This window comes from Balaenoptera borealis, assembly GCF_965194805.1.
Source record: "Balaenoptera borealis genome assembly, chromosome: 2".
Lineage (NCBI taxonomy): Eukaryota > Metazoa > Chordata > Mammalia > Artiodactyla > Balaenopteridae > Balaenoptera > Balaenoptera borealis.
The window spans coordinates 7,110,650-7,125,898 of record NC_138867.1 but is presented as its reverse complement, the minus strand read 5'-3'; the positions used below and the strand labels follow the sequence as shown (position 1 = coordinate 7,125,898).

The window sequence follows — 15,249 nt, the reverse complement described above, 5'->3', positions numbered from 1 at the left end:
TCATCTATTTTAAATACAGCAGTGTGTACACGTCAGTCCCAAACTCCCAATCTATCTCTCCACCCCACCCTAAAATTTGATTTTAAAAAGGATTCTGCTGCTAAAATTCTGCTGAAAATCATTATTAGAATGAACGTTATCAACAGTTCAGCCTAAGTGAATGAGAAGCAGAATAATGAGCCCCTTACATGAGTGTGTGTGTGTGTGTGTGTGTGTGTATGAGTGTGTGTGTGTGTGTGTGTGTGTGTGTGAATGTGTGCATGTGCATTTCGGGGGATTGGGGTCAGTAGGCTTCTAAAAGTTTTCTGAAACACCCCTAGTTTGAAATATGTGCCAATACCTATAAAATATGTCTATGATTTCACATTTGAAAATTCATTCTTAGGCTTTTAAAAAGTTTTCACATTTCAGGGTTAGGGTTACTAAAATACATATGTTATGGGAAGTAGCCTTTTAGTCCATTTTCTATTAAATAAGCCTTTCTAGAAGGCTTGGAGGCCATGTGCAAGGTGATGTGGGAATTCATTAAAGGTAGGTTGGGACCCTGAAGGTAGCAACAGAGGGATTGTGTGAATAAAGAAGAATAACGGGAGAAGGCCAGGCTGGGAGCTGTGAAGATCAGCTGCCTCTGCTACATAAGGTAGCCCTACAGGGAGGTCGCTGGATGTCAAGAGCTCTGGCTGCAGGCTCCTGAGCTGAGTTCTATTAGGACACTATTGCTAAGAACCTTATTTTTACATAGTTTTAATAGTTAATATAATTATTAGTTAATATTTTTATTAAGGTTATTTGTTAGTATTATTTAAATATCATATATTACTATTACTTAATATTAGGTAACTAAGCTAAAATTGGTTCATATAGTTATTAATACTTTTCATATATTAATCGATGAAACCAACTTGCATTTTGACACCAAGGGAGCAGCCACTGTCACCTTTGGCAATTTACTTAAGTATCTTTTGGTTTCAGTTTCCTCACCTGGAAAACAGGAATTCCAATATCTAACTCACAGGGTAGTTTTGTGGATGAAATGATATAAATGCCTGATATAGTGTGAACTGCCTACATGGCAAAGATTCTTTCTGGTTGATTCTGTTGGACATTTTTAAATGACTTTTTCTTCTGCTACAGAAATAATACACCTGATGTTAAAAATTAGGAAATATACAAAGGACGCATATAAAAAGTAAGCATCTCCTATAATCCCCAACATCCAACTTGAGCCATGATTAATTAATTGTTTTGTATATCTTTCCAGCTTTTTTTTTTTTGGTGTGTGTGCTACTTGTTATTGGTATTATTATTTTAGAAAATTGGGAAAGGATTGTTTGGAATGTTTTTAAATGATACTTTTCACTTAATAGCTTATAAGTATATATTTCTATGTCATTAAATAGTTTTCTACAACATCTTTTGTAGCAGCTGGATATAATCTTATTGTATGTTCATAACAAAATTTGTTTAAACAGTTAAATTTATTCTAACTTTTAGGTTGCTTGCTTTCTTTTCCTTTCTTTGTTGTTATTGTTACATAAACCTTTCGACGAACACCCTGGTAGCTAAATCTTTGCACCTTTAAAATTACTTTCTAAAGTTAGTATTGCAGGGTGCAAACTATGTCTGTTTCTATGCTTTTTGATGACTATTATAAATGGCCATTAAAGTCAGTATTGCAGGGTGCAAACTATGTCTGTTTCTATGCTTTCTGATGACTGTTATAAATGGCCATTAAAGTCAGTATTGCAGGGTGCAAACTGTTTCTATGCTTCTTGATGACTGTTATAAATGGCCATTAAAGTCAGTATTGCAGGGTGCAAACTATGCCTGTTTCTATGCTTTTTGATGACTATTATAAATGGCCATTAAAGTCAGTATTGCAGGGTGCGAACTCTGTCTGCTTCTATGCTTTTTGATGACTGTTATAAATGGCCATTAGGAAGAGCTGTGTGACTTTCTACCTCCTGCATCAGTGCCTGTGGATGCTCCTTCACGTCCACCGTCAACCTCAGGCGTCATGTACAATGGGGTTCGAGAGTAATAATGCAGACATCGTGCACATCCACAAACGGCTTTCCCAATGTTCCTTCCAATATATTAAGAGGGAAGCCAGGATGTTTCCAGGCTCCTCTGGGACCCCTAAACTCATGAGTTAATAATGTCGTTTCTGTACAGACAGTACGTGAGCATGAGGGGCTTCCTTGGCAAAGCCCATCATAATCCTCTTTCTGAGGACTTATTATTGGAACAATAGTAGCCTACTGACTAAGTCTGACCTAGATTTTGAAAAGTCTACTGTGTGCTTTTTCAGAATCGTTGAAGGTTGAGGAATGTTCTTTTTCGCCACTTTGGGTTTCTAATGATTTGCTTCTTCTGAAAATAAGATATCATGCGCAGACTTACTTAAATGAAATTCAGGATCATGACCTCATTGCTATTAGGGGGGCCGAGGACGGTGAGTTGTACAACCCAAAACTATTGGATGGAGAGATTTTCTTAAAAAGATGATTTGCCAGCTATACTTTTCTTTCCTATGAAAATGCATGTTTACTGTAAGTTGTTGAAGTGCCTTATGAATGCAGCATGGGGATGGTTTGGAGGCTTGTCCTCTCTCCAGGGGCCGATGGGCCATGTGCGTGTTAATACCATCCATCCAAGGAGGAAGAGCCAGACCGCACAGGTAGTTTGAATCATTCTCTAGAGAACGGGGTTCCAAAGCGCCCACAGTGAGGTCACAGCCAATAAACCCTCATCATGAATCCCATCCCTCACTTTTCACATAACTGAAATAGAAAAGACGGTGTCCAGTCCTCCCTGGGGTTCACAATAATGCCTAACGTGAGGGCCAGGACCCCGTGGATACGGGACGAAGCTTATGCCATCCTCTCTTCCTGAGTCTGTGGGGACGTTGCTATGGACTCCGGTTAGCTGTCATGGCTTAAAGGAACACCAGATGCCCCTACTCTCCGTACACTGAGCTGTGAGCATCCCAGGAAACTGAAATGATGAGATGGGAAAAAGGATCAAAGCCTAATATCAAAGGGAGAAAGAAAGGAAGTTTCCTTTATCACCAGAGCTAATGGAGTTTTAAAAAAATTGTATGTTAAAAAAAAATTAAAGTTAAAAAATTTTTTTTAAATATACATATTAAGTGACCAATTTCAGTGCCTGGAATATGTAAGACAAACAAAATGGGAAGAATCTATATTACCTTTAGATGATTATTCAGAAAATGGAAAGGAGAGTATCAAAATCATTTTTTTTTTGCACAAATAATTCATGGAAGAAAGAAGTTATTAAGCAGTAAATAATTGATTTAACTCCTTTCACTTAAATGACTGATGTGTTAGTAAGTTTTGAAATTTCAATCTAGGCCCTTAGTAAGGGCCAGTTAGTAAGGAGTATTTGAAGATACAATTACTGGACGGCATTTGCAGCCAAAGGAGAGGGAGAAATATGAGCTGTGGTCCCTGTCATCACAGAGTCAGGAAGCTAACGCTAATTCACCGGAACAATTAGCAAAATCGGTAAGCAACAATTCAGTGACATACAATCTAATGCTACATGCTGGGATACATTCTATAAAATGTAGCATTAAGATAAATTGGTGCAGCCACTATGGAAACAGTATGGAGTCTCCCCAGAAAACTAAAAATAGAGTTACTATATGATGCAGCAATCCCACTCCTGGGCATATACCCAGAGAAAACTATAATTCAAAAACATACATGTACCCCTATCACATCACTATTCTCAATAGCCAAGACATGGAGGCAACCTAAATGTCCATCGACAGATGAATGGATAAAGAAGATGTGGTACATATACACAATGGAATATTACTCAGCTGTAAAGAAGAATGAAATAATGCCATTTGCAGCAACATGGATACAACTAGAGATTATCATACTAAGTGAAGTTAAGTCAGACAGAGAAAGACAAATATCATATGATATCACTTATATATGGAATCTAAAATACGACACAAATGAACTTATCTATGAAAAAGAAACAGAATCATGGACATAGAGAACAGACTTGTGGTTGCCAAGGGGGAGGGAGGGATGGAGTGGGAGTTTGGGGTCAGCAGATGCAAACTAGTATATACAGAAGGGATAAACAACAAGGTCCTATTGCATAGCGCAGGAAACTATATTCAATATCCTGTGATAAACCATAATGGAAAAGAATATGAAAAAGAATATATATATGTATAACTGAATCACTTTGCTATAAAGCAGAAATTAACACAACATTGTAAATCAGCTATACTTCAATAAAAAAATAAATTAAAATGTAGCATTAAGAGAATAAAGGCACGAGTCATCCGTGAGAGCCTCAAAATGCCATTGAAAGTTTGCATATGTGGTCTAATTGGTGCCCGTTGGCTGGGACTTTCTGCTGAAGGCTGGCAATTTTTACCCAGTCAGAACATACTCAGATATGGAACCCGAAGAAGAAAAGTGCAGGCCACGCCATTCAATACGTAACAGCATACAGGAAAACAACAAAAGCAATAATAATGAGGGAGATGTTCTTACCGGCAGGAAAAACAAATTTTGCGCACGCAGAATTGCTACCTGATTATATAAGGCAGAAAGACTTGTGTTTGACGCATTGGCGGTTGGAAGAATTGTCTCCTCTGACTCACTCAGGAAAAACTGCAAAGAAAGTGTTTTTACAATGAATTAGTGCAAAGGAGAGTAAAGAGTTAGCAGGTGGGTGCTAAGTTTATTAATGACGTGCTTTGTCGCCTCCATGAGCAGGATTGTGTGGGCAACTCAGCATCTTTCCTTCCAGTGCTAATCCCTTCATCTTCTCTTTGAGGCTTTCAGAATTTCTATTGAATAAGTAAATAACTCTTGTTGTGCTCTGCACTTCATAGTGAATTCCAGAACTCCCGAGTTGATGTTAAAGACAACAGAAGCACCTTGTTAAATATAAATTTTAAAATGAACCAAGGACAGGGCAGAGGGTTTGGTTAGAATTACGACCTGACATCACAACCCTCACACTTTCAATTCTGCAGCAGGAGATCGGAGTCTTCACAATGTGTTTTTGCAGGATCTTCACCATCATGGCTCAAACGTTAAATGAGTCAATGCAGTTATATGAGTTTTTTTTTTTTATATTAAGAAAATAAATTAATTTTATGGGAAAAATGCAGTAACTGGCATCAACAGTTGTCTCTATTACTTGTGAGTGCTTGGCATCTCAGGATCATGAGGGATTGAATTTGGAAAGGAAGGATGCTCTTAGGACTATTGGAAAGGGGGTCCTGATTTAAAAAGAAAAGAAGTAATCCTGAGAAAATAAAAATGATTAGCTCTTATGTAATGGTCACCAATACCAGCACCCAGAAGGAAAGTGTCAGCCAGTTCCAAGGTAGGAAAAATTCAATCTCTTTCTGTTTCTCTCTTCCTCTCGCTCTCCTTCTCTGTCTCTGTCTGTTTCTCTCTCTTTTTGTCTCTTTCCTAGACGAGCTGCAGCACAAACTGTTTAGGTAACCAAGGATCAGTTACTTTCCATACCATGGCTGAGGGTCAGAGAAGTGTTCAGTGAAGGTAAACTAGAGAATCACTCAGGCCAGGTTCCCTTATGAAAGAGATTCATCTCATCCATGAAACTAGGCTAGGTCTTCGGCACAGGGTTAACCATCCATGTTCCAGGTCTAAAAAGTAAAACTTCCCTGTAGAGTTTCAATGGTTGCTTTTGTTTCCTTCCTTTCTTTTGTTTGTTTCCTTTGATGGCAGAGTTCTTGTCAAATACCTACGGTAATTTACTCAGGTAAATAAGAAGGCATTTAAATAAATATATAGATATATTTAAATATATTAAATAGTATATTCTTGAGAACATTTCCTCTGAGATTCCAAGAATGATACTAGGTACAGTGTTTTTGCCCATTATATCATTTGATAAAATGCTGCAAAAAGCTGATTTAAAAGTCAAATAAATGTAGTAGATTTCTTTATTTACTACTAAAGAATTTATCAAAAATGTCACAACCCCTGGCTGAAATATAAATGTGCTAATTATTTGGAAAAAAATATATCAGGAAAAGAAATGAAGTAATTGCTTGGCAAACATAAGGTTCCAAAATGTTAAAAATTTAGATTTGACAGACCCAACATACAATTGATTTAAATATTAAAGAATCAAGATACGACAAAGAGAAGGAGACTGTTTAGCTTGATAGGTTACTAGTCTCAGGCACCTGAGATCTTAAAATAATTTAAAAAAACCTTCTTGATTGTATCAGCATATAAAGAAGAAACTAAATTCTTGCTGTACAATGAGTAGAAATATATGCTGTGAAAGTTTTGTCTTGCAAGGACGCGCTGCAATAATAAGATGGTTTGAACTTGAAAAACAGTGGAGAACTTTAATCAATACATCAGGAATGCTTCATTAACCCCCTACTGCTACTTTTTTCTAGTGTTTAATTAACTACCCCTAAAATCAAGAACCTCTTTATTCTGTCTACGTGGCATCACACTGCAGTTTGGAATCAATTTTCCTCTTCTGTCCCCTTAGTCACTTTAAAAGAACAAACTCCTAATTATAGGCAGTCCAAGCTCGAGGGTTATCAATCCACGTCCCTCTCCCTTCCGGATTAAAGTGCCACAATCTTCTGCACAGAATGAATTTCTAGTATCATAATTATTTGGGGGAACGCCTCTCGATCTATTTTAATATTCTACAATCTTTGTCATAATTGGGAAAATGATACCCTCATCCTGGACAAGATATCCTAACTAAGTGCCTATTTTTAGCCCTACTTCCAAATTTTACATTTCCCAGGCAATGTGAAACATCTCAGAATTATGTTTTTCAAATAATATTAAACTGTGAACACGTGATTTAATACCGTGTTAATAGCCTGATAACATCATTGCTTGTCATTTGGTTGGAAATAGAAGTAAGTAACTAATTAGAATTAGATTACCAATTAACTACTAGTTAACCACGGCTAACTCCTTGTCTATGTGGCTCACGAAGCTGGGCTATTTATAATATTCTCTGGGAAGTTTCTCGGAAAAGTTGCAAAATGGTGTGAGGCATCACATGACGACATTGTCAAAATGTCAGAAAAAAAAAGGCAGAGGATTTGAGCTTCTCGAACATGGCTCTAAACAGTCAGCTGGAAACTAAAATGGAACAAAACACACAGGCCTTTTGCAATTTGCTACCCGAAACCCTATATTTGAAAAAAAAGTCTGCATAACTGGTTGTTTTTTTCCACTTTGTACTGGGGTGTTTGGTGAACACCAGGTATTTTAAATGTCCTGGTAAAATCTCACAATTCATTTTAAATAAAACTGACCTGGACATTTCGTCATTTATATTAGTGTGTAACGAGAGTTAAAGGAACACCATCCCTGTTGACCCCAGCTCTTGTAAGGGCTGTGAAAATTCAGCCTCGGGATAAACATTAGGGACTAAAAATCCATGCGGAGGCTCAGTGTGGAAGGGTCCATCCACACGGTCAGGGGCAGAGGGAGCTCGCGGGTGGCCTCAGCCCTCACGTCATCCCTAGGGCTTCTCTCCTCTCTGAGGTAAAGAGAGTGATGGTGGTGATGATAGAAAAGTAGTTAATAAGGGCTGTTTGCCACTGGCTGGAAAAATCCAGGGCAAACTGAGAGGTTCCCCCGCTGTGGAGGAACTGGGCATCAAAGCGAAAATGAGAACCTTCAAAACATTATTGGAAGTGAAATAAACCAGTCACAAAAAAGACAACTATCATGTAATCTCACGTATACGAGGTGTTCTAGAATAGGTAAGTTTTTCGTAACAGAAAGCAGAGTAGAGGTTACCAGAGGCCAGGGAAGTGGGGAGTTATTGTTCATGGGTACGGAGTCTGAGATGATGAACAAGTTCTGGAAATAGACAGTGGTGATGGTTTGCATAATACTGCAAAGGTACTGAATACCCCTGAATTGTACACTTAAAAATGGTTAAAACAATAAACTTTATGTTATATATATTTTCCCCAAAGGAAAAATAACAAACATTGAAAACAGAAAAAGAAAAAAAAAAAAAAAGGAAGAAAGCATTTTTGCCTTGTCCCTAAAAGAATGCTTCAAAATCACAGGAGCTACAGAAGAGGATCTGAATGTGCTGTGACTTTAAAAAGATGAAGCTTCCTGAGAGAGAAGTATCTTCCCAGTGACTTAAGGAAAGCTTGCTCCTGAAGGCAGCCCCTCGCCTAACTCCCACACCAGAGAGCTGCTCTTCTCTGGAATGTGAGTCCAGCACCCGGATTAGCCTCACGGGTTAATCACTGCTAAGAAAAAACAAAACTACAACGCGGGGATAGGGCTCAGTTAGTCCAGGAACTGTATTCTTAGAAGAAGTACCAAGATAAGTTTAAAAGCTATCCAGGTACTACATTAAATAGAAACCTCTCCTGGATGGGGGTTTGAAGTGGGGCTAGGAAAAAAGGCACAGAAACACCGCTAGGAGCATTAGACCGCATGCAGGTAAAGACTGTACCCGCATCGCCAGCAGGAGGAGCCATCTTCCCAGAATGTGAGTGAGGGACCTGGAGCCCACTTCCCTTGCTTGGCACCCCAAAGATGCTCAATTCTACCAGCCCAGGTCTCAGTGCTGCACTGGCACCCCCTGGTGATGTGTGTGACCCAAGGGACGTCACAGCACCGTGCAGTGTGGCTGGGGACACAGGATCTTGTGTCTGCCTTGCGCAGTCAAAATGCAAGAGGTCGGGGATCCGAATAGCTGGAGAGCGTTTCTCTGTAAATCATCAGATGCGATCAAAGATGGCACCCTGATGGACCAGTCCTTCCCCTTCTGTGATGAATAAGAAATGACAAGAAATCTCAAGATCTAGGGAAAGTGATTTCCTTTGTCTACCTCATGTTGCATTTCATACTGTTTTGTGATGTTTCTTTGAAATAAATACAAGAAGAACATCTGCATGGGAGGGAACCACTAATTTCACCAGGTATCAAGAAAAATAATGGACGGAAACAAATTAATTTAGCTTGTCCTTGTCCCACAGCCTCTGATACCAAGGGGCAGCTCAGTGCGTTCAGCCTTATTTCATTCTTTCTCAAAGCTCATCCACCATACTTTTAATGTGTCTCCCACAGACTTCTCGACCTCACTTGGCAATGCACTTCCTTCCTTCTGAGGAAGGAAAATGACACTGGAAGATGTGTTTCCGGTACAGAAGATATATTTCTTCTCTCCAAAGGGATTGCAGTTACTGTAAAAATATCTACTCCTAAATGCTGAGCTCATGCAACATTTATAGACAGTGATTGAACTGCCCATCAATCACTAATTATCCTAGGAGAACTACAACCAGCTTCGAATAAGACTTGTTTCCCATTTCGAGTCTGTCTTTTAAAAACTAGGTGATAAATCCTGGTTTTATAAGGTCAAATTGGATTTCATGAAAAATGTTTTCTTTTTTAAAGGGTTGCCTGCTTACACATTCATTCATTCATTCTCTCATTTAGTAACTACGGAACGGCCCCTCCTTATATAGAGGGTGCTTTCCTAGGACACGTGAAAAAATAAATAAGTAAAACACCCCTCGCTCTTAGGTGTGTGGATGTTCCGTTACATGCGTCACCTCTCAGGACGTGTACACAGGTAAATGAGCGCACAGGTGAGTGCACAGGTAAATGAGCGCACAGGTGAGTGATTGCAACCTGAAGTCCCTCCTGAGCAGGGTATTCTTGAGGGAATTACCTGTCCAGACAGGGCACCATTTCCCAGCTCTTCCCCAGTCAGTCCTGACAAAGCCCTTGTTGGAAATAAATGATGTCACGGTCTAGGTATGCCTGAGACCTAGAAGAGGAGGCCTCCATCCCTGGAGGGAAGGTCTCATCATCTCTGAAGCAGAAAGTCAGCCTCAGGTGCTGTGAAGGTCCAGGAGGAGGGTGAAGAGCTTGGGGAGAAGTCCAGGAGGAGGGCCAGGATGGTGGAGCTGTCATGGTGAACTTGACACAGCAAGACAACTCCACATAGGAACACAAGCTGGTCCTGGGGAAGCCTGCCGGCTGCATGGGCTTGACTGCCGAGCCCTCTCGCCCCACAGACACCGTTAGTTCTAACTGCACAGGGGCAACTGGGAGCAGCCCCTTCCCGAGCTGACCTCTGAGGCTGAGCAGGTGGGTAGAGGAAGGCCAAGTCACGGTGACATCTGTCACTGGTCTGTGCCTGGGAAGACCTACAGTAGGGCCTCACCTCATGTCCTTTCTCAGGGGAGCTCCTAGAGGGAGCTGGGGCATGTAGTTAGATGAGGTGGAAGAAGCCAGCTCACCTGTCCTCCAGTTAACCACACGGCAGGACACTCAGGAATCCATACCCAACCTCCTGATGGGCAGGAAGTGGGAGGAAGGAGGGCAAGCAGAGGCTTCTCCGCCACCTTCTTTCCAGGTGCCCTTAAGATGGACTTCGAGGCAAAGTGAAGTGGAGGAAGGGGCCCTCCCACCTCTGCAGCTGGCACCCCCGCCCTTCTGCCTTCCAGCTGGCATCACCCTCACCTGAATCTCCAGGTGTGTCTGGAGAAACTGTACGACCCATAGTACAACACTGAGGACAAATCCCAAGCAAATATTCAAGGTCCTTACTTACTCCTTCAGCCTTGTTTTTTTGCTGCTACTTGGTACAAATTTGTCTCTCTTCTTTGTCCTAGATGCCAAATGCCTTCCCTCCTTCTCATCTTTCATCCACCATCTGGTGAAACTCCTTCTGCCCATCCTTTAGAATCCTGTCCCGCACGCTGGCTCCCCTGTCCTTGCCCCTTACATGCTTCCATGGTTGGCTCTCAGACGCTTTTATAAGTTTACCCAGCTGTCGGTCTCCTAAACTCCACCGGGAACTCCTGGGAGGCAAACCGTCTTTGGGTTCTGAGGATCTAGTGACGTACCAGGTGCATATTTATGCTCAATAAATATATATATATTTTTTGCTGAATGAATGCTCATTAGTCTCACCTATGAAAACTATGTCTTTATTATGTAACACACGTGCCTCTTCTCCACAACCTGGTTTTGTGTTTCCGGAAGGCAAGGAGTATACTCATGACACTGCAGTTCCAACACCAGTAAAGCACCCAACATATGAAGGAAATTAACGCCTTATGGTTGATGGTGATGATGTCAGAATAATAATAAGGTTGTGTCTCAATGTGCACTGATTACCTAAGTGTCTATTTTTAAGGCTATACCAATAGTAATATTGATACAGTAAGAGCGACCACTGGTTCAATATTTACCAAATACCTCATGCCGTCCTAAGTGTGCTCGGAGCGTCGGTTCATACCTTAAAAATCCACCTTGGCAGAGAAGTGTGAGTTCTCACTGAGAACTGAAAGTAAGTTCTCAGTTCTCTCATGAGGAGTGAAGTGGAGCCTGTGAAAGTTTGTAATGAAAATTCTCCAAAACCGAACAGCTGGTAAGGTGGGAGCTGCTGCTTGAAATCAGGCCCTTTAACCCCCAGAGCAGGACACCTTTCCCACTGCACTCTCCTTAATTTGCTGGTTCTGTTACCCCCGGCCGATCACCCTGCTGACATTTGGTGGCATTTCTGTAGCCGGAGCCAAGACGAGCTAGGAGGTAGGAAACCGCTGGAAGGAGCCTCCCTCCCTCGCGGTGGTTCCCCCAGTCTGCATCCTTTTCCCTTAGCGAAGCCGCTGCTGCAGCGGTTGAGGGCTGAATTTAACAGGCAGCAATGGGTGTCACTGAAGGAGCTGTGGGAAAGGTTTCCAAATCCCATGAGACAGGCACCGCCCGGCGGGGCCCTGACTCACCATGTTGAACACGGCCATGGTTAATATGATGGCCGTGGTGATGACCGTCAGGGAGATCCGAGGCCAGGGGCGGGTGGCGATGATGCCCGACGACTTCAAAAGCCACAGGAGAGAGGCGGACGCTTTTTTGCTGCATTGCTGGGAGGAGAGAGAAGGAAAAAGAAATGTGTTGCTATTTTATGTATTTTCTCAAGTTTCTCAAGGATGTTTAAAACCACAAGATGCATCGATATTCTTCACAGATTGAAGAAGTAGACTATGTTGGCATCATTGTTACAAATTAGGAACAAATTAATTACGTTTGTACGACAAATTAGGACGTGCTTGTATGTCCTTTAAAAGAGACCTGAAATTATGTTTAAAAATTCTTCTGGTAAAGGAAAAATATGCCAGGTAATTAAACCACTCTGGGGGATGTGTTGGGTCTCAGATCACAGCCGTGAGGAGGCAGGTTTCATAAATTCAGGTGATTTACGCAGAAAGCGATCAACACGCAGCTAATCCTAAGAATACAACCGGACCATAAAATAGTTTGGTGCCTGTACCTGTGAAGGCAACACCCAGTGTTCTCAGCTGAGGCTTGTGGTGATGGCTTGACCTCATCCTGTCCTGCGAGGGCTTCCTCCACGTGGAGAAGCTCTACTTTTTATTATAAAAATTTTTATTTTTGATTGTGTTAAAAAATGTAAAACGGACCCTCTAAACTATTTTTAAGTGCACAGTTCAGTAGTGTTACTGCATCCACATTGCTGTGTTACAGATCTCTAGAGCTGTTATCTTGCACAACTGAGACTCCACACCCACGAAACAACTCCCCTTTCCCCTGGCAACCGCTATGCTACTTTCTGTCTCTAAGCCTCTGACCAGTCTAAGTACTCATGAAAGTGGAATCATGCAGTATTTGTCTTTCTGTGCCTGGCTTACTTCAGCTGGCATAATGTCCTCTGGGTTCATCCACGCTGTAGCCTGTGACAGGACTTCTTTCTTTTCATAAGGCTGAATAACAATCTATGTATAGGCCACATTTTGTTTATCCATTCATCTCCTGTTGGACACTGGCGTTGGCTACAGTGAATAATGCTGCACTGAGCAGCATTATAGTTTCTAAGAAGCTCTCTTCGTGTGGAAGGACCTGAGGTCTTTATAGGATGACAGCCAGCTTTCCCTCACCATCTTCTGTGGGCCAGACTCTGCTCTGTGGGAACTCAGTGATGGGCTAACCTCACCGAGGCCTCGAGGCCACCTTCCTGGGGAAGCATTGTGATGTTCACCTTTGTCCCGGTGGTGAGAGAGCGGAGTAGGGAGAATCCTAACCTGTGGGTAACGCAAACCTGGCCAGTGCCAGGTATTCCGGTACCCACCGGAGTGGGCATTTACATATGTTATCAGATCTGACAGGCATTCTTAAGAGTTCTCTAGGAATCTAAATTTTAACCTTCACGCAAAAGGGACTGTGCATCTGAGGTCACGTGTCCTGGAACCATTAAAAAAAGGTATAATTTCAAAAAAGTTCAGAAGGAGGAATAAATATACACTTATACACTTTTGACGCATACTAGTAAGTTAATATAATGATAAACTGTTGCGACATCAATAAAATTCAAATAGAGACTATTCCTTAATAGCACTAATAAACAGCGCTTTTATTTCTCAACCTCTTTCACATTTTCTTTCTGCTTTATTCTTTAAAGTATTGTTGATGTAAGCACTGCAATTTGTTAACTGTTGATACAACAATTAAATGAGACTCTGTGATACTGGATGAGAGGTAGTGAGAAAGGTAACCGGCCCTGTGGCTCGGCATCAAGTCCCTATAGCTGTTAAACTTTCAGCAAGTTAATTACCCTCTCTGGCCTCAGTTTCTTCATCTCTAAAATGAGAATAATAGTGCCTGCCTCGAGGTTTAAATGAGCTACGTAAGGTGCCCAGAACAGGACATATGTGTTAACGCTTCTTATATTTGTGAAGAAAACATAATATTTCTCAGAAACATTTCAGTGACTAAAAATTTATTTGCTCTACATCTAGATGAACAAAAAACATGTTTCCCCTTCCATTCCACTATAGTCTTTTTTTCCCCCTTCAGCTCCTGATATAAAGAGATGCAGAACATTTGTCTACAGCATACATCCCCCACTGATGTAGAATCCCAGGACAGCGTTTAGGGCTCACTCCTTGGGCAGATTCTCCTGGGTCTTTCTCTGGTTTCTCCTACAGCCTGTCTGGGAGACTGGGGCAGTGCTGCCCTGGATTCTGGGGGCACCAGGAGCTGAATCACTGGCTGGCAACCGGGCTCTGCAGAGCATCTTCCCACCAGCAACTCAGGGGGAGCCAGATTTATGCCCTAAGCTTCTTCCCCAAAGCAGGCTGTGGACGGGGGTTGGTGGTGGCGTTAAGTCTGTTTTCCAATGAGATGCCCTTTCATGCTGTGAACATGCAGTATCTTTCAGGGTCACACGGCTGGAGGACACCCACCTGAAAGTGTACCACTATCGTTCAATGCATGCTACTTGGAATAATATTAATACCGCAGACCACAGTCAGATCTGCACTCTGGAGGAGAAGCTATAATAGAGTAAAGAGCAGAGATTCAAATAGAATATCATTGTCATCCAGCTCATATTCCAGTAGGAGATGATGACATCTGGCTGGATTCTGGCAATTTGAGGCAATGTTTATGTATTTGCATCCTAAGTGACTAGGATTAGTTTTTTTATTTAAAAGAAAATTATAAAAATGGATGCTTTTGTGTCTGTACACAGAAATTGTCAATAGATATGATAAACGTTTTAAGAGCAGAAAACACAAAACTGCTATTTTAGGAGAATATTTAAATCTAAATATTACATTACAGATTCCATGTCACAGTCAATTAGGTAAAATATTATCTGGTTATTACACAGACATGCTATTGAAATTATGAAATTAAAAAAAATCACTGTTTGAATTTTTAGAATAATGCATGGTGATAATATTGCCAAATATGCCATCTAATAGGAATATGTTATATTCTGCTTACAGATTAGTCATTTGCTGAAGCAGATGTGGGCAGACATACGTGAGTTTTTTCTGCTCCCATGACACGCTGGGCACAATTACAAACTGGTGGCCCTAGAAACTACTGCCTCTGTGTGCCTACTGTATATGTGGCAGAATGTCCTGGAAATCTGTCATGTTCCTACTCAGCCCTGCGAAGAGCCCTCTTCTTGGAACTGCTCACTAAAGACGCGTGGGGTTGGCGTGCATTGGGCTCAGGACACCGGATTCAGGATGCGGTAGGTTCAATTCCTTCTCCGTTTAGTCTTCCTATGTGACTCCGAGTCCCCCCGTGAAATTGTTTTTAAACCTATTGAGCCAAATACTCATTGTTCTCCAGCTCATGGAGACAGGCAGCCTCCCCTATCTTTCCATCCTTTCACCAAGTAGAGGCAAAGTAAATACAACTGTTCTGAAATATGAAAACT

At 41.4% G+C, this 15,249-nt stretch overlaps 1 protein-coding gene across 2 annotated transcripts in view; it reads right to left on the bottom strand.

Moving 5' to 3' along the window:
- Positions 1 to 15,249, bottom strand: part of ADCY2 (adenylate cyclase 2) — a 433,285-nt gene that overhangs the window by 59,653 nt on the left and 358,383 nt on the right. Inside the window, exons 16-17 of one of the 2 annotated variants that reach the window (XM_082380318.1) lie at positions 11,786 to 11,923; positions 4,581 to 4,661 (exon numbers count right to left, since the gene is read on the bottom strand). In XM_082380318.1, the coding sequence (XP_082236444.1) occupies positions 4,581 to 4,661; positions 11,786 to 11,923 (219 nt within the window). Of the gene's footprint in view, positions 1 to 4,541; positions 4,662 to 11,785; positions 11,924 to 15,249 lie in introns of both variants that reach the window. The other variant, XM_082380317.1, reaches the window with a different exon arrangement.